General features: G+C 41.2%; 1 protein-coding gene across 2 annotated transcripts in view; it reads right to left on the bottom strand.

Moving 5' to 3' along the window:
• TXNDC11 (thioredoxin domain containing 11) overlaps positions 1-22,804 on the bottom strand; it is a 61,387-nt gene that overhangs the window by 37,570 nt on the left and 1,013 nt on the right. The window contains exons 2-4 of one of the 2 annotated variants that reach the window (XM_055409508.2): positions 15,499-15,715; positions 12,278-12,375; positions 8,727-8,856 (exon numbers count right to left, since the gene is read on the bottom strand). In XM_055409508.2, the coding sequence (XP_055265483.1) occupies positions 8,727-8,856; positions 12,278-12,375; positions 15,499-15,715 (445 nt within the window). Of the gene's footprint in view, positions 1-8,726; positions 8,857-12,277; positions 12,376-15,498; positions 15,716-22,804 lie in introns of those variants that run through there. The other variant, XM_088833091.1, reaches the window with a different exon arrangement.

Genomic DNA, 22,804 nt, shown 5'->3' with positions numbered 1-22,804 from the left:
ATCCAGCCATCTCATTCTCCGTCGTCCCCTTCTCCTCCCGCCCCCAACCTTTCCCAGCATCAGAGTCTTTTCCAGTGAGTCAACTCGTCGCATGAGGTGGCCAAAGTATTGGAGTTTCAGCTTTAGCATCAGTCCCTCCAATGAACATCCAGGTAAAGCTACTTAATTCACAGTTGTTCAGAACTATGAATTAACAGAAACAGTATCTACTTCTTTGTGCAACATCAGAATACAAACAACACTTTTACTAACAAACAACAGGATAACAGCAGGTACCACCCAGCATTCTAGGTTTGTCTCCAAAGTGCTCAGATTCCTGTCAATTGGCAATTTACCCAATGCCCTGCTTCTCCCTCCAAACACCTTCCAAACGTTCTCTTATCCCACTTAAATTTAAAACAACTTGATCTATCAAAACTTCTAAGAATAAATGAATGGATATATGCTAAATCACTGCTCTTAGAAAGATAAATTATAGAAATTCATGAAAAGATTTTGGTTACAAATATGAGTTTTAAATAATACTGTTGGCATCTGCTGGTAGACTGAAAGGTACAAATCAGATGATTCTGTCACATGCTTTAAAATATAAAAAAGCAAGCACTATTGACATAGAAGCTGCTGATACTTAAGACAAATGATGTCTGAAAATTACCGACAGAGTAGTCATAAAACTTGTGACTGTGAAAGTGACATTACCACACTCAGTCCTGTTCCCTTTCCAGTCAACTTAACGTCTAAATGAAGATGACACTGGGGTACGTTTGACTATGCTGTCCCCAAGTAATAAACTGTCTTGTCTGTATCTTAAATATGTAGGAAGAATTTTTAAGGAAGAGGAATTTTATCATACAATTAAGAGTAAATGAAGAAAGCAGAATTTCTTACATGGTTTGCAACAAGATGACATAAAGCTCCTGTCCTCTGCCTGCAGTGTCCACCAGCAGGTCCATTTAGTTTTAGCTACCTTCATGATTTATAAGGCAGGTATGATTTTAGTGCATATCTGGAAGAACATTCTGGACTCTACCAAGCATCAATCCTGTGCTTTTCATACACAGAACATGCCCAGTTCTGCAGAATAAATACTAACGACCCAATTAATAAAACTTTGTTTCTTTAATAGTAAGTCAATAGCCATGCGCAGCCTTTATCATTCATTAGTCTTAGAACCATTCTTCAAGATGAAGGAAAAAAAGTTACAGTCAAGTTAAGATTTATTTCAAAATTTTTCTTCCATGAAGAAGGAAGGCTCAAAAATGACATAAAAATAATTAAATATTCAAAGTTTTAACCTCTAGTTACATAGTGAAATTTCAAATCAGAGACTTTAATCGTTCCTTTGTATATAAGGAAGAATCTTGGGAGTCAGAAGACCTGGACTGCAGTCCAATCTCCTCTTAGGGTAAATCATACCCTCTCTGCCTCTCTATACCTTTACCTCCTTAATCTGTTTAAAGGATCTACAGTTTCCATCTACCTCACATGGCTGCTGGGAAAATCAAAAGTAAAAGCACTTGAAAACTGCTGGTCACTGACCCAAGCATAGTTTACTCATTCTTTGTTTGCTGATAATGTCTAAGGTATTTTGGAATTTACAGAGTCAAGCACTTACAATATTCACCCTTTAATGTCTTTCTGCAATGTTCAATAAATTAAACGCAATACTGTTTTCCTAAAAATAGCATCTGGGTTTAGTGTCATATTTTATAAACATAAAAGTATGGAGAATGATGAGCAATCTCATTTGGGTAGGTCTGATGTATTCTAAGTCAAATAAAATATTGGTTAGGGAATTCTCCAGCAGTCCAATGGTCAGGACTCTGTGCTTCCACTGTAGGGAGCATGGGTTCAATGCCTGGCTGGGGAACTAAGAACCAGCAAGCCGTGCAACACTGTCAAAACTATATATACATATGTATATACACATGCACACACACATATATATTTTCTCCATTTGTTAAAAACTTCTGCTTTTCCAGGTAATTATCAAATAATCTGAAACAGGCTTTGAAAAGGATTGATCTGTATGACTTATAAAACTTCAAACCAACCTAGAATTTCTGTTCATAACAACATTAGAAGCATATGTGAACAGAGTTCAGTATACATAGAATAATGAAGTTTATGACAATATAGAAAGTTGTTAATTGCAGGGTAGCATCACTTCCCAATAAACACTATACAATCTTACAATGATCCACACTGTTCATAAATATCTGGATTAGAGACAAACTTATAAGTAACCAATATGGTTTGTTTTTTTTTAGTGAGGAGGAAATTATCAAATGCATTCCTGAAAAACATTGCAGACACATCTAGAGACAGAAGCAGTGCCATCCTAACAAACCTTAGAAGTGCCACAGAAACATTAAATAATTATTTCTGCCCAATTTCAATATACCTAAATTTAAACACACTTGATGCTGAAATCCATATTTGTAATTTCATGGAATATGAAATCCATATTTGTTTAATATGGATTTTGATATTAAAATCCATATTTGTTTACTATGGATTGATATTAAAATCCATATTAAACACACTTGATATTGAAATCCATATCTGATCAAAGCAAGTATCTGTCATACTAGTTCAGTTCAGTTCAGTCGCTCAGTTGTGTCCGACTCTTTGCGACCCCATGAATCACAGCACGCCAGGCCTCCCTGTCCATCACCAACTCCCGGAGTTCACTCAAACTCATGTCCATCAAGTCGGTGATGCCATCCAGCCATCTCATTCTCTGTCGTCCCCTTCTCCTCCCACCCCCAATCCCTCCAGCATCAGAGTCTTTTCCAGTGAGTCAACTCATCGCAGGAGGTGGCCAAAGTATTGGAGTTTCAGCTTTAGCATCAGTCCTTCCAATGAACACCCAGGATTGATCTCCTTTAGAATGGACTGGTTGGATCTCCGTGTAGTCCAAGGGACTCTCAAGAGTCTTCTCCAGCACCACAGTTCAAAAGCATCAATTCTTCGGCGATCAGCTTTCTTCACAGTCCAACTCTCACATCCATACATGACCATGGGAAAAACCATAGCCTTGACTAGACGGACCTTCGTTGGCAAAGTAATGTCTCTGCTTTTTAATATGCTATCTAGGTTGGTTATAACTTTCCTTCCAAGGAGTAAAGCGTCTTTTAATTTCCTGGCCACAATCAGCATCTGCAGTGATTTTGGAGCCCCCAAAAATAAAGTCTGACACTGTTTCCACTGTTTCCCCATCTATTTCCCATGAAGTGATGGGGCCAGATGCCATGATCTTCGTTTTCTGAATGTTGAGCTTCAAGCCAACCTTTTCACTCTCCTCTTTCACTTTCATCAAGAGGCCTTTGAGTTCCTCTTCACTTTCTGCCATAAGGGTGGTGTCATCTGCATATCTGAGGTTATTGATATTTCTCCCGGCAATCTTAATTCCAGCTTGTGCTTCTTCCAGCCCAGCGTTCCTCATGATGTACTCTGCATATAAGTTAAATAAGCAGGGTGACAATATACAACCTTGACGTACTCCTTTTCCTATCTGGAACCAGTCCGTTGTTCCATGTCCAGTTCTAACTGTTGCTTCCTGACCTGCATACAGGTTTCTCAAGAGACAGGTCAGGTGGTCTAGTATTCCCATCTCTTTCAGAATTTTCCACAGTTTATTGGGATCCACACAGTCAAAGGCTTTGGCATAGTCAATGAAGCAGAAATAGATGTTTTTCTGGAACTCTCTTGCTTTCTCCATGATCCAGCGGATGTTGGCTATTTGATCTCTGGTTCCTCTGCCTTTTCTAAAACCTGCTTGAACATCTGGAAGTTCACGGTTCACATATTGCTGAAGCCTGGCTTGGATAATTTTGAGCATGACTTTACTAGCGTGTGAGATGAGTGCAATTGTGCGGTAGTTTGAGCATTCTTTGGCATTCCCTTTCTTTGGGATTGGAATGAAGACTGACAAGAGAAGACTCTACACATGGACATCACCAGATGGTCAACACCGAAATCAGACTGATTATATTCTTTGCAGTCAAAGATGGAGAAGCTCTATACAGTTAGCAAAAACAAGACCAGGAGCTGATTGTGGCTCGGATCATGAACTCCTTATTGCCAAATTCAGACTTAAATTGAAGAAAGTAGGGAAAACCACTAGACCATTCAGATATGACCTAAATCAAATCCCTTATGATTATACAGTGGAAGTGAGGAATAGATTTAAGGGACTAGATCTGATCGACAGAGTGCCTGATGAACTCTGGACGGAAGTTTGTGACATTGTACAGGAGACAGGGACCAAGACCATCCCCATGGAAAAGAAATGCAAAAAAGCAAAATGGCTGTCTGAGGCGGCTTTACAAATAGCTGTGAAAAGAAGAGAAGCAAAAAGCAAAGGAGAAAAGGAAAGATATAAGCATCTGAATGCAGAGTTCCAAAGAATAGCAAGGAGAGATAAGAAAGCCTTCCTCAGCGATCAATGCAAAGAAATAGAGGAAAACAACAGAATAGGAAAAACAAGAGATCTTTTCAAGAAAATTAGAGATATCAAGGGAACATTTCATGCAAAGATGGGCTCGATAAAGGAAAGAAGTGGTATGGACCTAACAGAAGCAGAAGGTATTAAGAAGAGGTGGCAAGAATACACAGAAGAACTGTACAAAAAAGATCTTCACGACGAAGATAATCACTATGGCGTGATCACTCACCTGGAACCAGACATCTTGGAATGTGAAGTCAAGTGGGCCTTAGAGAACATCACTACGAACAAAGCTAGTGGAGGTGATGGAATTCCAATTGAACTATTTCAAATCCTGAAAGATGATGCTGTGAAAGTGCTGCACTCTGTCATACTAAGCTTTCTTTAAATCAGCAATACCCTTAACATACTTAGGATGCCTTTTTTTTTGGGCAGGGGGAGGGTGTGGTACAAACAAACTGAGTAAAAAGCTGAGCATCAGGGACATCTATAGATGAAAAATAACTCACTCCTGGCTCTAGCTCCCCACAGGTAACACTCCAGAATTTTCTAGTTAAGGCACTGCTTAATTTTCATCTCTCTACTGACACTCTGATAAGCAGAGACACTTGCAATAATTAGATTGCGGCTTTCTGTGCTATATGAAAAAATGTGTGCTTATACTGAGACCTGTGAGGCATCCTAAAGGCCTTATTTGAGGAAACAATGATTCAGAGCAGCGGTTCTCAACCAGGATGATTCTGTGCCCTAAGGGACACGTGACAATGCCTGGAAATTTTTGGCTGCCACAAGTAAGGGGGCGGTGCAGTGCTATTGGAATCTAGTAGGTGGAGGCCAAGGATGCTGCTAAACATTCTGCAGAGCACAGGACAACCCCCCACAACACACAATTATCTGATTCCAAATGTCAATAACACCGAGGCTGAGAAACCTTAATTTAGAGGATGCCTATAAAGTTTATTATGGTCCAGAGTGGGGCCTCTAAAAATCCCTTTAAACTTTTTTATTTACTCAACTATCAAAACCATGACAGTGGTTTCATTTCTGGATCGGAAATTGTGTCTTTATGCTATCTTACGGAGAGTGAATGAAGCTGATATCGCTTCTTTCTTTTTTTTTTTTTTCCTCTTTTTTTCCGGATATCGCTTCTTTCTAAGGCAGTATCTGGTATGTTTCACAAGATAAAAGACTTCCCATTTGAAACCATGCTGGGCGCGACTCCCAAATTCTTTCACAATTAATCAAATACTGTCTCTTGCCAACCCAACAGTTTCATCTCAGTGAACAGAAGTCCAGCAAAGATGATTCTAACAAGATAAAAGCCATCTGCAGCTTTCAGGAGGCATTTGAAAGGCCAAGAGAAGCTCTACAGGGTTCCATCTTGGCAGCACTCTCTTGGGTCCCATCTTAAAGGCAGTCTAACCATTGTTGTCATCTTTCTAATTGAGTGGGCTGCCAAAAAAAAAAAAAAAAAACTTGAGTAATGTCACTGGCACAACATCGAGTCTGATGTGAACTCAACATCAGACTTGGAGCATCATCACTCAAAGCTGCTGCTGAAAAGCGGGTTCTAAGAATGCAGAAGCTCAAGGTCAGAAATCATCCGTGCTGCTCAGTCATAGCTGTGCCCTCGTCTCTCTCCTGCAGATCCAACTATAGAGACACTACAAACATCTTAGAGACAGTAATAGAGTTAGAAAGATCTCGGATACACATGCTCAAAGGCACTGTTTCAAAAATACTTTCCCAACCAAAAATGATAAATCTTTCGTCTGCCTCTTTCCAACCTCTAAACTCACCAAAGCCCAAACAGGAGGGATTAGCTGAGCCATCTCCCTTACTTCAGAGATGAGAAATCGGCATAAAACGCAGAAATCAAAGATTTCTGTCAGAGCTAGATGTCAGGGCTAAAACCCAGCCCTGTAGAGTCCTAGCTGAGTCCATCTCATCACATGACCTCTGCTTAAGAATTGGCTCAAAACTCTCTGTACACAAATCTCTCACAGAGCTGGATATAATCATAAAGCCACCTCTCTGTGCTTTTTAAAGTCAAATAATCTCAGTTTTTTTTTCCCACACTCTTGGGGACGGGTAGGTACAAGCTGTATGCTATGTGATGTTCTACAGCTCTTCTCCCATTACTTTCTAGAGGACACCGAGTGAAAATGTAAAGGAAACAACAGAGGGGACCAACCCAGGCCCAGTGTTCCACAGAAGTCTCAGCAGAGTTCCCCTGAAGGCAGGCCTCTACAGGCCATTTTTATCATCTCAGTTACAAAACAAGCAAAAGGTTTTACATAAGTAGGGAATTCCAGCAGATGTTATGCTCATTTTAAGTTCTCTCAGTAGTGCTAGCTATCCAGGATTGTTTCACAATGTCATTTTCACTGATAGATTTTCATTTATTATGACTACATCCTAGCTGGTATTTTCTTTTTTAAATCTCATTTAATCCCTGTTTTACCAATGAGAAAATGGAGGCTTAAAGAGATTAAGTACTAACTGGAGGCCACATAGCTAAGAAGACAAAGATGAGTTTGGATTCAAGTTTGTCTGAGTCCTGATTCTTCACCATCTTGCTGGACCACCCCCAGTGACTGACTGTCATCTACTGAAAATCTACGTGAAAACCCTCATCGCACAATTGCTGCACCAAGAGGAGTCTCAGGAAAACCCTGTTCCCAGACCTTGATGCCTGGCAGAGGAGTGACCTGCCCCCAGTCACAAACCCAGTTGGTGCTGCCAGAGGGATGGGGCCCAGGTGCACTGCCTCCCACTGTAGGTCCTGCTCGCCAGCCTCCCAGGAAAACGGGAGCAAGCCCAGGAGGGGCACGGAAACCCACCCTTTAAACACGTAAGAGCTCGGAAGCATTCACCCTAAAGCACATCTGGGAACCAGAGGCGGAGTAACTGGAGAGGAACACTGCTGCCTAGAGAATCTGCTAACAGTGAACACAAAGTATTTCTGCAACAATTGAAAAAAGCTGCCAACGATGTTCTGGGGAAAGAAATTCATATCCCACCTACATAAAATATACACAGTGCAAAAGGTAAATTTTAATCAAATGACAGTTACTAAATTCTCAAGTACAGAGAGGTGGATTCACATGCTTTTTATCTCTGCTAGGTACTTACAGTCTTGATTTTGTTGTAGCTAAGTATCATTTTTACTTGTGACCAAGAGGCTCAGATGGTAAAGAATCTGCCTGCAATGCAGGAGGCTCAGGGCTGAGAAGATCCCCTGGAGAAGGCAATAGCTACCCACTTCAGTATTCTTGCCTGGAGAATTCCATGGATACAGCCTGGTGGGCAACAGTCCATGGGGTGCCAAAAGAGTCAGATGCAACTCAGCGACTAACATTATAAGTATGATTTTATATTTGATCCAGTGAATTTTTCTGTGGAACTATTCTTATAATTTTTGAGATTATTTTAAGACTTATATTGGTCTCTCAATAACAACCTGTCCTGAACACGCACTGAGGATCCCAACAAAATAATCCATCAGGGGCTGACTGGCAATAGGAAAACAGTTGAGATGCCATGTTAGGAAACTTTCTGTTAACAAACCTTGAAATTTTTATTATAAAACAGAAAGAACATATTCCTAGCTTTCTTAAAAAAAAAAACTACAACTTATAAGAAAAATCATTTATCTCATAGTAAAATGCTGTCAACAGCATATAAAATTTTTAGAAATCTATGTCCTATGTGCTTTAGTCCCTTCAGTCATGTCCGGCTCTTTGCAACCCTATGGACTGTATCCCGCCAGGCTCCTCTGTCCATGGGATTCTCCAGGCAAGAATATTGGAGTGGGTTGCTGTGCCCTTTTCCAGGGGATCTTCCAAACCCAGGGGATCTTCCTGACACAGGGACTGAACCCACGTCTCATGTCTCCTGCACTGGTAGGCGGGTCCTTTACCACCTGGGATGCCCAAAAGTGCTGTGTGCATCATATAAAATTTTTAGAAATCTACAATTGCATATAAATTGTAAATTAATTCTTACATACTCTAAGCTAATAGTGAGACAAACTGAAAGTTTGTTTAAAATTCCCAAATAAAAAATAATATTCACAAGTTTTCTGTTCTCTAAAAACTGACTTGGCCAAACCATTCCTATATAAGTATCTCCAAAAGCATTTAATTGGGGCTTACCTATAATGTGATCTTTTAATTGCTGCAAATCGGGAGGTATAAAGACTCTTCTAATAAAAATAATCCAATGCAACCCAGTGAAGCCTGAGGAAATTGGAGAAGATAGGAAAGACAGGTACCTCGTAGTTTGAGAGAAAATCTAGTAATTCTGATTGAGATGGGATGTAGAGAAGTGGTTTCATCACTCGGCGAACAAACTTCTCAATGTAAACAGCACTCATGGGGCCTTTGTATTCGATTGGTCCAAAACTAGTACCAAAAAAATAAAAATAAAAAAATAAAAGTACACCATGCATTAAACCTGTAATATGTAACTGAAATCATCAACACCACAAAATGAAAATGTCCTGCTTTAGGATCCCAACTGGTTCATATGTCAGTAGCCTTCCTTGTCTCAAGAGGGTAACTGGAGGCCTAACTAAGAGCAAGCATTTTATGTGAGGGGAAGTACAACTGGCCTTTACTTTTTAATATGAAATTAATTCTGCAAACTGAATTTCAGAGCAAAGTTCATTCTAGTTTCTGAAAAAAAAAATTAATTCTCACAGTAACATTTCTATAAAAAACAAAAAGCAGGCAACTCTGAAAACTGACCAAATGCCAAAGAATTCTAGGATCTTTACAAAAGTCTGCTGTGGGGTGGGGGAGGGGAGGAAGGGGGGGGAAGGGTAGACTTTCCTTTTCAAGTCACTGTAAAATAAGGAACAAGTTGAGCAGTTGGTCCTTGGCCTACTATAAAGTAGTCATTAAATATTCTCAGAGGCACTTAAAAAGGATCACTAAATAAACCTTAAACCTACTTAATACTTTATTACAACAAAAAATTATATGAAGGTATGAAGTCAGGGAACTGTACAAATGATCTTCCCGGTTTTCCCAGGCACTTGTGCTTGGGGACACACATGAATTTGATTTAGTACCAATAAGCAATACTGCCAACACTGAGTTATCCTCCTAAAATAATTAGAATGCTCACAGGGCTTTCTTCACTCTTGCACAACAGACATTGCTCAAATATAACTGGATGGTATGTAGCAAGGACGGGGGAGTATGGTGAAAATCAGCAGATCTATACCCATTCTTCTCTCTGAATAGACACTGACATTAAGCCTCCTGCAACAGCAACAACAGGGCACAGAAAAGAACTACATAAATGGGTACAATATAAATGGAACTACAATATTAACATGATGACAGGAATGAACACTCACACATACATATAGTGTGATGACATGAGCACAATCTTCAGTGTGCACTGCAGAACATGACAGCAGAGAGGAACATCAGCACGGAAGAGGCAAAAACAGCATTCTACACACATAGCGGAGACACCGGGTCAGCGGCTCCACCGATTCAAGACTTGCACAATCCATTTGCTAACTAATTTGTCTTTAAATTACCACCACCACGAACCCCATCATCCACCACCAATTTTTAATTTAAAGGAAGAAATCAAAAAAATCATCTGATAACTTATTTTGCTTAGCAGAAAAGTGGGCAAGGGACCTGGAAACCTCGTCCACTCAAGCAAATAGGCTCTGCTGAGGTTCCTAGGTACTGTGTTACAAGGGTCCCAGGGATCTGGTATAATGAGAAGATACCCAGATGCAGGTCGCAGAGCATGTTTTGCCAGCACACCATGGCCACTGCTTTCAGGCAGCTGAATTCTGCACAGAGTGTTTTGGGAAAACTACTTCCTGCTTCAGAGCCTTTCCTAAACTGCCTTTGTGACTGGCAACAAAACAAGTCAAAAAAACAGAGTCTGCACTCACAAAACAGGAAAGCCTGTTAATTTCTATAGGTAGCCACTACTAGTTAAGCTGTTACACAAACAGCACAGAATACAAAAAGGCTACCTTTTGGGTGTCTCTGCCGTAGCACTTTATTTTTTGGTACAATGGGAATGGTAGATGTTGAAATGAGTGTCAATGGTTCTGAACTGACTCAAACAAGTAAAGGTTTAACAGGCCAAGATGAGGGGCAAGCACTTTAAGGCACACCAGCCTCAGATTCCTCATCTGCAAAATAAGAGGGCTGGGCGAAATATTTCTGATGTTCCCTTCATGTGCTTTCAATCTTTCTATAAAACTAAGAAAACCAATAGTGTAAGACAAGGTTGCACACCTCCATATGCTGAAATGACATTTGTACTCAATTCAAGGGAACTCTTGTGATTTTAATGTCACATCGAGTTAAGTCTATCTCTGGGCAGCGGGCTTGGTTACACACAGTTGCAAGGCCTGCACTCCCTGCTAGCCATCTGCGCCCTATTTCCAAAAAAAGAAACACAGGGATCTCTTCAGGGCAAGCTCACCGCCCATTACACACTACCAAGGTTTTGAACTCTCAAATATTAATATAACACCATATACTTACCTTAAAAAAAAGAAGTGACCATCAGAAAGTTACTCAGAGAAACTGTGTTTATACCCAGAGGGAAATTTGAGGGTGGAGATGGGGAAGGAATGTGTGTTTTTGCCCAAATATTATTTAATAGCTCCCGAGAAACAACACTCTGAGCCACACAAGTTTTATGTTAGAGACACAGGAATGTGCTGGAAGGGGATAGATAATCCACACATGATAGTCTGGTGATATCTGTAATAAATCTGCATTGATTAAGGCCCAAGAATTTAGAGGGAGGTAATAAAAAGTAAAGTTCTAACTGGTCAACTCTTCTTAACCCTTCAGTAACAAACTTCAAGCCAATTACACCGAACAGAGCCCAGAATTTCATCTTCTGTCTCCCAAATCCTTCAGGTCAGATTCTAGACCTAAATCCACAGCGGGATTTCCCAGATGGCTCAGTGGTAAAGAATTCACCTGCCAGTATAGGAGCCATAGGAGACACGGGTTCAATCCCTGGGTTGAGGAAGAGCCCCTGGAGGAAGAAATGGCAACCCACTCCAGTACTCTTGCTGGGATAATCCCATAGGCAGAGGAGCCTGGAGGGCTACAGTCCACAGAGTCACAAAGAGTCGGACACAACCGCGCAACTGAGCGCGGCCTGGTCGGTCCCCTAAAATCAGACGCCAGCATCTCCTCAGGAAAACGAGCACAGTGGCACCTGACGTGGCACAAAGACAGGTGGCCTCCTGGTACTTTAGGCCAGGAAGATATTCATGGAATTCTTTCAGGTCTTCAAAGCTCTCTGGATTTCAGAATGAGAGATTATAGGGTTGCAGACTTGTAGTTTTTTCTTCCCAATTTGAAAAGATGTTAGATATCCTCCTGACTATGTTATGCTGCTAGATAATGGGATAAGCACTTCAGTACATTTTTATTCCATAAAATACTTCTATAATATTTGAAACATACAGCCACACAGTGGAGTAACCAGTCAAATTGAAAACAATGCTACTGAATACGTAATGACATGGAAAAATGTTCACAAAAAAAAGCAATTGAGGAGATATTACTACTATCAACACATGACCCCATTTTTTAAGTAAAAAAAGGGGGGTATGGATATGCAGTCACAGGATATAAATCGAAACACATAATGATTATGGATGGTTGATAAATCACAGATCCTTCTGTTTACTTATTTTTGCTTATTTGTTATTTTCTCAATTTTCTACAGTGGGTACTTTTAAACAGGATAAAACAAAAATTCACTTTGAAACTGATAAAATGAATTGAATTAGAAACACTACTTGAAAGTTCTTACCTCCGATGATACAGATATATTACAGGAAAATAAAAAAAGTGTTTCTGTTTTCTGCATTTTCCCTGATTCCACCAACAGTTAATTGCGACAAACAACACCTGCAAGTCAAAGAAGGTTTCAAATGACTATAAATAACAACTGAAAAATCACCAAGATTTAAACAAAATTATAAAAATGAAACAATCCCTCTCTGAAACAGAAAGCATTAAAAAAATCATTTTCGGTGCTCAAAGAAGAGCATCATTTACCCTGACAAGGACAAAGAAAGACTGTAGTCCACAGTGTCCAGCTGGGACTCTGAGTATTTTGCAGTCTGGTCCAAGAGGAAAATGAATTGCTTCAAATCCTGAAGTGAATGACACCAAAAAACTTTTTCTAAGCATGATTATACTAAAACTTACCAGTAAGATATGTCTTTTGATAGTCAAATTGAGCATCTGAGAATAAAAGCAATCTTACCTACAGATGACATACCAAAAATTTCAAAGGACTATTTTTAATAATGATATTAAAAACCAATAAAGATAATAGATGACTAGAACTAAATTCTAAAATATACTATCAGATAGCAAAAATATGGATTAAATATGTATTTACAGGCAGATGTTGAAGTATTTAAGGAGACGTATCCCAGTGCCTGAAATTTACTTTGACCTGTACCCAAAATGGGATGTCCTAACAGACCGGAAAAAGTTTCTCACCTTTGTTACTACTGACACGTTGAGCATGATACAGGTTTTTTGCTGCTGTTTTATTTGTTTTTGCTGGGGGCAGGGGTGGGGAGGGCACAAAGTGGATGTCGGATGCTGTGGGATCCCGGGCCTCCCCTCTCTAGTAGTGATAATCCAAAACCTCTCCAGACAGTCCCAAAAGTCCCCTGAGGACAAAACTGCCCCTAGTTGAGAACCACTGATTACATGGATGATAAGATGAACAGATACATGATAAAACAAGCCTAATAAAATGTTATTAGAAGTGGCAGACACAGCTCACCTCTGCTATCCTATATTTAAAAATCTTTGTAATAAAGTACCGAAAAATATGAAGACTACAAATGAAAAGTCACTTTCAGATGCCTTACACTGACCAGAGCAGTACTGCTCAAAACTTAAGTGTAAACTCTTAAGAACTCCTTTTACACTCTACCTATACTTTATAACAGTACCTTTACTAAGGCTGACACCTCAAAAATAGGGCACAATCTACCACATTTGCTAATTTTATTAAGTAATGTGGCTCCAGAAATTTTTGCCTGTTTCCAAAAATAAATCCACTCCTTTTCCCTACTGAGAACACAGAACAATAAGCTCTCAATTTAGAAGAAGCTGAAAATTTTTTCTGAAAGAAAGCAGAGCCCATCAGTTGTGGATGGCACTGTAACCTCCACCACTTGTCCTGTGACCTTTAACAACTATTCTGCTCTCTAAACCCAAGGTCATGCTTCAGGGCAACCAGCATCAGCTTGCAGGGCTGTTCTAAGGAGCAGGGGCCTGCACACCAGCATGCAATCCCTACAGTCACTCTGAAGGACATATTCCTTCGGCTGGCAGTAATATAACAAGTAGTTGACACTTACCCTAGAATACAACAGACTCTCACATTTTCCCCCACAAGTGCTCTACATGAGGAATGACTGACAAAGGGGTGACTTCCTCTAAGCTTGCCTTCCAGAGCTCCCTTAGGGTTGTTTTCTTCCCACAAGTGTCCCCAGCTTGATTGCTATCAGCCATTCTTAAGGGGAGTTGCGGCAGGGGGTTGAGGGGGAGACAAGGAATAGATTGATTCCATGGGTCCAAAGCTGGAATATAAAATCACAACCCCCTGAGAATCAATGCTATCAATACAAAAATCAATGTATTTATACAGTACTTAGCATCACGTTCAGGGGTATAACATAATTTAAAAGGTTGCTAGGCTGGGCAGGAAGTCTAGCCACCATTTATAACATTCTGAGAAAATCCAACTGAGAGTTCCAAGTGAACTTCTGAAACTCAACTGTGCCACAAGTCACCCCAGATCAGTGGGTCTCGACAGCAGCCTCTTAGAAACCTGTGTGATACTTTTTGGCTGACTGCATCGGTTGGGGGGTGCTAGAGAGCACGTGGTGGGCAGGGGCCATGGCACCGACGTCCTGCAGTGTACTTCAAGCTGTTCTGCACATGGAACGATCCTCCATATCGCCCAGAGAAGTTTTAAAAGTCCTGCCAAACACTGATGTGGAGGGAAACCTGTTTATTATTATTCAACTCAGATCCTGACTCCATTTTATATATGTCAATCCAAAGCATGGCTTCTGTGTTCACTGCATTTCTCAAGAAGGCAATTTCTGTTTAATTGAGGGCAGAAAGGACTTCGGCTGGCTCAGAACTTTACCAAGAGCTGTTCACCATTTAGAAAAATCAAGTCACTAAGAGCAATGCCCTCGTGGCCTCTGTGTGGCCAACATATCCTACTTTATGGGGCTGCATTTGTAACTGTTCCTGCATTTATAATTCATAGTGGTTCTACATAAAGGTACAGGGACCTAACTTACTCCAGCACTTACACACTAAGACACATGTTTAATTATATACCACTTTTCTTTTCCCTTATCTTTATGTTACAATTAGTGCATTAGATTGGCTACATTGAAACTATAGTATAGGGAAGTTTTATCATCTATGAATACCTTCTGAGGACAGAAGAAGGGCATCAAAAAATACTTGCTTTAAAAAGGTCAACTGGGATCTACTGGATTGAAAACCACTGCCAGACAGAAGGTCTACATATCAGTTGTCTATATATCCCTCTTACCAAGCGTGAAGGTGGCGTTCATTAAATATTTGTTGAATGTAGCTATGATCGAGGTATTTGAAAGGTTTGCCTAGTTACACTGTAATCATGACACATAAATTTCTCTTACGTAAAATAAATAACCAGCAATATTAACAGTATATTCAATGAGGATTTTCAGTCTCCCCACTGAAACCAGACAACCTGGCACCCTAAGATGAGCACCAGCCTCATCACAAGAAAACGTGGCATCTCCTCCCACTCCTGCCTATGACAACCACAATCAGAAAGCCTCTGCTCACAGGGGCTTTATGATTTAGGCTCGGAATAAGGCTCCTGGCCTTCACCCTGGCAAAATCAGCCATCTGGGAAAGGTATCTCTGTGGGGAGAACCTGCCCTGAACCTGGACTGCCAGTCATCTGATAATCAGGCTGAATGTCCACCTTACCTGGTCTGAAAGCCGACTCGCTGCTTGTTCAATTTCAGCCCTGGCGGCGATGGACTGGCCACACCATGGAGCATAGAAGAACAGCAGCACCACCTCTGAATCCCGGCGAATGTGCTCTGCGTAGTCCAGCTGCCCCTGGAAGAGGTCAAGAACCGGAGACCTCGAGGAGAAAAAGCTGACAGGTGGCTTTGCTGGAATTATCACATCTTTTGCTCGACTAAAAAAGAGCAAACACAAGATTGTTTAGTTTATCTTCTTCTAACAACAGCTCTGTGCAGAAAAAGAACAAAGCTTAAAAGAAAAGTCTTCTCTTAAATAAGAAAAGGGACTTCCCCAAACACTGGCCTGGAGGATAAAAGCAGTACTTTGTGCTAAGCGAAGGCAAGATTTGACTGAGAGAATGCAAGACTCAAATGACATGTTAAAAACATTCTCTAACACTGTCTGCCCCAGGTGTGGGGTGGGAGGGCAGTGGAGAGCAAAACGAGAAGAGTGTCTTTGAATAATCCGGACTCTTGCTTCCCCCACCCAAAAGACTCCATCCTTATCTCTCTGCAGCCTTGCTCTCCACAAACGCCACTGCTGCCCAGGGCTTCCGAGCCACCAGTGAGCCTGCTCAGAATCAAGAGGAGGGCGCACACGGCGCCACCAAAGGGCATGGGAAACGCTTGCTGGCCACTCACAGCACGTTCATCAGCTGCGGCTGGCCTGTACTCAGGGAAAAGCAATAATAATGGAGGTGTCTCCATTTGCATGCATGCATCATGATCCAAAGGCTAATAAAGATGAACAGCAGAGCAACTGCCCACTTAACTGGAAAACAGGTTTCCTAAGTATGTACTTAAGATTCACAGAAAGTCAGGGGAAGAAAAAAAATAAAACTAAACAAGTGGCCAGAGCCAAGACAACAAGGTCTGGGCTGAAGCTGCATCCCACCAGGTTAAAGGGTCCCAGTAAACACTCTTGAGCTGTCCACATATCTGGATTAAAAGAGTATAAAACCATTCGAGCAGCTTAGCTAAGAAACCAAGAGAGGATAAAATGGAACCCTACGAAAATTCAATTAACCCAAAAGAGGGAATTTCCTAGATGTTCGATAGTTGACACTGCATCCTTTCAAACTGCTGAGGGCCTGGGTTTGGTCTCTGGTTGGGAAACTGAGATTCCCATAGATCATGTGGTACCAGGTTCGGGGGCAGGGGGTGGGGAGCGGGAAGGTGAGCAGAAAAAAGGCCAAGAGAGGAAGAAAAAACAGAAAGTATAAATGGAAAACAAACAGCCAGATGGTAAACAGAAACCCAACCAAATCAACAATTACATTAAATATAAAAGGACTAAAAAACCCATTTAAGAGGAAGAGATTGCCAGGCTGGATAATGAAGCAAAACCCAACCATATGCTCTCTAAAAGCATTTTAAACATAAAGACATTCACAGCATGAAACCACAGGGATGGGAAAAGATAAACTACATACATAGTAAGCACAAAAAAGCTGTAATGAATCATTAGGTGAAACGATAAATTAATTTGTGTGTTCTTACAATTAAATGTTACTCAGTAATTTAAAAGAAAAGAAATCAATATATACTATAACTGGATGAGTTTCAAAATACACTGAAAGAAGTCAGACATTAAGAATACAAACAATATGAATGCACTGACATGAAATTCCATAACAGGCAAAACTAATCTGTAATGAAATAAATCACATTAGCAGTGGTCTGGAGTTGGGAGTACAGCAAAGAAGACTGACTGTAGAGGGCACTGAGGAAAGTTTCTGGGGAGAAGGAATTAAAAGGATAGAGGTGGTTACACTGGCCAAAAGCCATGGACCTACATATGTAAAATGTGTGAATTTTACCGAACATAAATTATAGCACAATGGCACTGATGAGAAACAAGCCTGGCTGATGGTCACCTCCTTGGTGAGGACTGCTCTGATGATTCTCCCAATTTTTTTTTCTCTCAGATTCCTATTAGCTGCTTTCAACAGCCCTCACCATAATCTGTGACTTACTTATTTCCCTGATAATTAATTCCATAAGGGTAAGGACCCTGGCTCTTTTTTTCACTGATAAATCCTTACTGTTTAGCAGCTCCCAGTACTGCAAAGGTCAGTAATGTGTGAAATGAACAAACCTATACTTACCTCACTTGAATATATGTGAAAGCAAATTAAATCCATACAGATATATATTATTAATTTGAATCAAAAATGTCAGAAGGTCCACTCGCATTACAAGGAATGATTCTAAGGACCACTTTATTCTGCTCTAACTTTGTATGTGTTCAAATGAACTTGATCATCTGGTCTCTCAGTATACAGCAAAGTAGCAGGAAGGAGGGACAGGTAGGAAAATGCTGCCAGCTCTGAGATATGCAGCAGACAGACAGATACTGAGAACCAAAAAAGAAATCAGATATCTGGGTTGCTTCCATGTCCTGGTGGTAGTTCGGCCGCTAAGCTGAATCTGACTCGTGTGACTCCATGGACTGTGGCCTGCCAGGCTCCTCTGTTCATGAGATTCTCCAGGCAAGAATACTGGAGTGGGTTGCCATTTCCTTCTCCAGGGGATCTTCCCAACCTAGGAATCAAACCCAGGTCTCCTGCACCCCAGGCAGATTCTTTACCAACTGAGATATGAGAAGCCCCTTCATGTCCTCAGTTCAGTTCAGTCGCTCAGTCATGTCCGACTATTTGCAACCCCATGAATCACAGCATGCCAGGCTTCCCTGTCCATCACCAACTCCCGGAGTTCACTCAAACTCATGTCCATCAAGTCGGTGATGCCATCCAGCCATCTCATTCTCTGTCGTCCCCTTCTCCTCCTGCCCCCAATCCCTCCCAGCATCAGAGTCTTTTCCAGTGAGTCAACTCGTCGCAGGAGGTGGCCAAAGTATTGCAGTTTCAGCTTTAGCATCAGTCCTTCCAATGAACACCCAGGATTGATCTCCTTTAGAATGGACTGATTGGATCTCCTTGCAGTCCAAGGGACTTTCAAGAGTCTTCTCCAGCACCACAGTTCAAAAGCATCAATTCTTCGGCGATGAGCTTTCTTCACAGTCCAACTCTCACATCCTTACATGACCACTGGAAAAACCATAGCCTTGACTAGACGGACCTTTGTTGGCAAAGTAACGTCTCTGCTTTTCAATATACTATCTAGGTTGGTCATAACTTTCCTTCCAAGATATTGTAAACAGTGCTGCAATGAACACTGGGATACATGTGTCTTTTTCAGCTATGGTCTCTCAATGGTATATGCCCAGTAATGGGACACAGAAGCAACCGAGATGTCCACTGACAGATGAATGGGCAAAAAAGTTGTAGTGTAATACAATGGAATATTATTCAGCCATAAAAAGGAATGCATTTGAGTCAGTTCTAATGAGGTGGATGAACCTAGAGCCTATAATACAGAGTGAAATTAAGTCAGAAAGAGAAAAACAAATACTATATATTAACACATATATATGGAATCTAGAAAGATGGTACTGATGAACCTGTTTGCAAGACAGCAATGGAGACACAGACAAAAAGAACAGACTTGTGAACACAGTGGGGGAAGGAGAGGGTGAGATGAATTGAGAGAGAAACACTGAAACCTGTATTACCGTATGTAAAACAGAAAGCCAGTGTGAAAATGCTATATGACGCAGGGAGCTCAAACCAGTGCTCTGTGACAACCTAGAGTGGTGGGATGGGGTGGGAGGTGGGAGGGAGGTTCCAGAGGGAGGGGCCATATGTGTACCTGTGGTTGATTCATGCTAATGTATGGCAGAAACCAACACAATACTGTGCAGCAATCATCCTTCAATTACAAATACATAAAATAAAAAAAAAAAGAAATCATACAAATATCTAAGACCAAAGCTACTCTTAAGAGCCTTGGGTCATTTAGTTTGAGGAAAAGAGTACACACCCTTCTCTACATCTAGAAAGTGTCAGCTTCCTGAATTAAGACAGTTTTAAATATATTGCTTCCCCATTTTAACCAAAAATTATTGACATCATAAAGTAATGCTGTTAAAAGTCAGAAAAAATCTCCTATTTACACACTCACGCTAATATTTTAACTCTGCAATCAGGGAGCTTTGTCCAAGTAAAACATCTTCATAACCCCCAAAACTCAGTCACTTACACAATAATTCCAAAAAAAAAAGTTCACTGAGCAAATGTTACTATGCTTCAGGCACTGCTGTATAGGAACTAAGGCTACAGGAGCAGGGACCTGTTCTCAAGGGGCTTCCTTTCTCAGGGAAGAAGACATGCAAACAAGCAAACCTGTAAACAGACATAAAACCATACAAAATGATCATGCTCGCTGGAGAAGTCAACACGGAAATGTGGCAGGGCACCTGGAAGCTCCTCCATGGGGTGGTGGGCAGGGTGGTATCTTTTAAGCTGAGATGTGAGTGACAGGAAGGCAGTCACCCAGAGGGAAGGCCCTGAGGCAAGCTGACACATTCTCAGCAAGTCCAAAAGACTTTGGAGGTATTGTATTTCTACTCTTCAAATTTGGTGGTAAGAGTTAAATAGGCAAGGGGAGGGAAAATGCAGGTCTGTGACAAATCAAACAAAGGACCATCATCAACCTAGTACTGCTGATGAGCCAGCTCCTCAAGTAAAAGAGCCAGACGAGCCGTGGCCGTCAAAAAGCAAACATTAACAGGGGCAGAGAAACCCATATGCATCTGCCCCAACAGAAGCATTCATGAGCTGCCATTTAATTCCTAAATTAGCTACTGTTTTTGAGAAACTATACAGAGATTAAAGATTTCCTGCAGCTTTGAAGCCAAAGTCTCAGGTACCAAAAACTAAAAGAACTGGTTGCAAACAAGGAAGTCCTGTCGCAACTCCCAATTTCTATAGAGAATCACGCTCTACACCTCCTTCCAAAGAGGATCTGAGGCAGCTTTGAGCTTACAAAACAAAATAAAGCAAAATGAATATATACACATAGAGAGATAATGGGGACAGGGAAGCCTGGCGTGCTGCAGTCCATGGGGTCCCAAAAAGTCAGAGATGATGGAGCGACCGAACAACAGAGATAACAGAGACGGACACCCAAAGACGTACTTATAACTTTCCCCCCACAAAGACACACCCACAAAGCAGGGTAAAAGGAAAGGATGAAGTCATGGACATTCAATGCATAGAAAGGCAGCTAGGACAGAGATTAAGTGCTCAGAAATGTACAACTAATTATTAATAGTGTTTCAACCCCAAATCAACCTTTTTTCTTTTTTAAAAAATAAGCAATAAGACAATAAAGGGGGTTGGAGCTATTAATAAAAAATAACTTAAAATTCTACTCTCCTTTAAGCCTCTGTCCGCATTAACACACAAGATCTTAAAAGCAAAATAGGAAAAGAGTGGCAGAAATGTCAGTCAGTTGTAGAACAATAAAGTAGTATCATGACACCATTCAAAGGAGATTATAAAAAAATCAATTTGAGTCTATTAAAAGACCGTCAAATTTGTGGCACAGAAAGAAGCTGGACAGGCAAACAGGCTGTTCACTGGCTCATTCTCCTTGCCTGAAGCAAGTGGGATCTTGTTCAGCCTGCTCCATTAACTGGATTTACACTTCTTCCTGAAATCTCAAAGGACTTTGATATCTACTAAGTCTTGTTCTCTCAGAGAAAACACTACGTTTTATTGCTATAAACGGACAAACTGATGCAAGTAAGTTCTCCAGCCTTGGAGGAGACAGAACCTCTCTTCCTCATCTGAACTCAAATACCACGTTGCCATATTCTACCTTGTAAAATACTTTGTGTAATTCCCTTGTGTAGGATGTGACACAGAACACGATTAAGAGCCTGGTTTCTGACAATAAAGGATTCAAATTCCAGCTCAGCCACTCATTAGGTGGAAGTGATTTGGGCCAAGTTTTGCAACATGGCCAAAGTTCCACTCTTTTGTGTGTAAACTGGAAGGGTAAGAATATATATATATATGTGTGTGTGCGCGTGTATCTCTCTCCAGACTTTACTGGGTGACTTAAGTGATCCGTAACAGGCTCTCAGGTCACGTGTTAAATAAATAAATGCATTCATGGAATCTGTAGTTCTCAAACAGGCGACTCTGTTCCCCAGAGGACATCAGGTACCATCTGGAGACTCTTCTTATTGTCACATTGTGGGGGGTGGGGGGGGTAAGAGCAGGTAGTAGGTAGAGGCTTGGGATGCCACTGAACAGCTCAGAATGTACAGGACAGCCCACTACCACAAGAATTATGTGAGTCAAAATACCAACAGTAACAAGGCTGAGAAACCCAGCTGACAGGCTGCACCTGGCACGATGGCAAATGCTCAATAAGGTCTTTTGTTATTTACTCTATGACTTTTTTTTTCAATTAGGGGTACAGTTGTTTTACAATGTTGTGTTAGTTTCTGCTATACAGCGAAGTGGATCAGCTATACAAATACTTCCGTGTGTGTGTGCACGCACGCTCAGTCTCTCAGTCATGTCCAACTCCCTGCGACCCCATGGACTGCAGCCCTCCAGGCTCCTCTGCCCACAGACTTTCCAGACAAGAATACTGGAGTGGGTTGCCATTTCCTTCTCCAGGGGACCTTCCTGACCCAGGGATCAAACCCATATCTCCTGTATCTCTTGCACTGGCAGGTGGATTCTTCACCACTGAGCCACCTGGGAAGCCCATATGTATCCACGATCCCCTCTTTTTTTGGATTTCCCTTCCATTTAGATCACCACAGAGCATTATGTGAGTTCCCTGTGCTATACAACAGGTTCTCATTATTATCTATTTTACCCATACTAGCGTATATATGTCAATCCCCATCTCCTAATTCATCAGCGATAATTATTATAATTTCTTCTTTCCACTAAAATCTCCAATCTTTTGACATCTCTTTGACAACAGGGGTCACATATTGTCCTTAACAGACTCCATAAAAATGTTCCAAGCTGAAATCTTCCCAGTGGCCGCTATGCCAGTCAGTGGCACCACAGACTTATAAATAAATTGGAGTCCCAGAAGACACACTGTGGACACACTAAAATACTAAAACACACTGGACACGCTAAAACACAAAGCAAAATTTGTACTTATGTCCTTTTCCAAAACAAGACACATTAACTGTCTTTCCCTTCCCCACCCCACTCACTGGCTCCAGCCTACTCAGGCCTTTCTTCCAGTTTCAGGAAAACATCAGTCCACCAGTCTTGTCCAGCCCCAGGACCTTTGCACCTACTGTTTCCTCTACCCTGGATATTTCCCCCCGGATCTCCCCAGTGCTGGCCCCTTCCCCTTGGGTGATTCTCCTATGTAGCTCC

The sequence above is a fragment of the Moschus berezovskii genome, chromosome 27, assembly GCF_049115385.1.
Source record: "Moschus berezovskii isolate FMDL1 chromosome 27, NW_MosBer_1.0, whole genome shotgun sequence".
In the NCBI taxonomy this organism is placed as follows: Eukaryota; Metazoa; Chordata; class Mammalia; order Artiodactyla; family Moschidae; genus Moschus; species Moschus berezovskii.
Note: the sequence above shows the minus strand (reverse complement) of the source record. Positions and strands in the feature narration are given on the sequence as shown.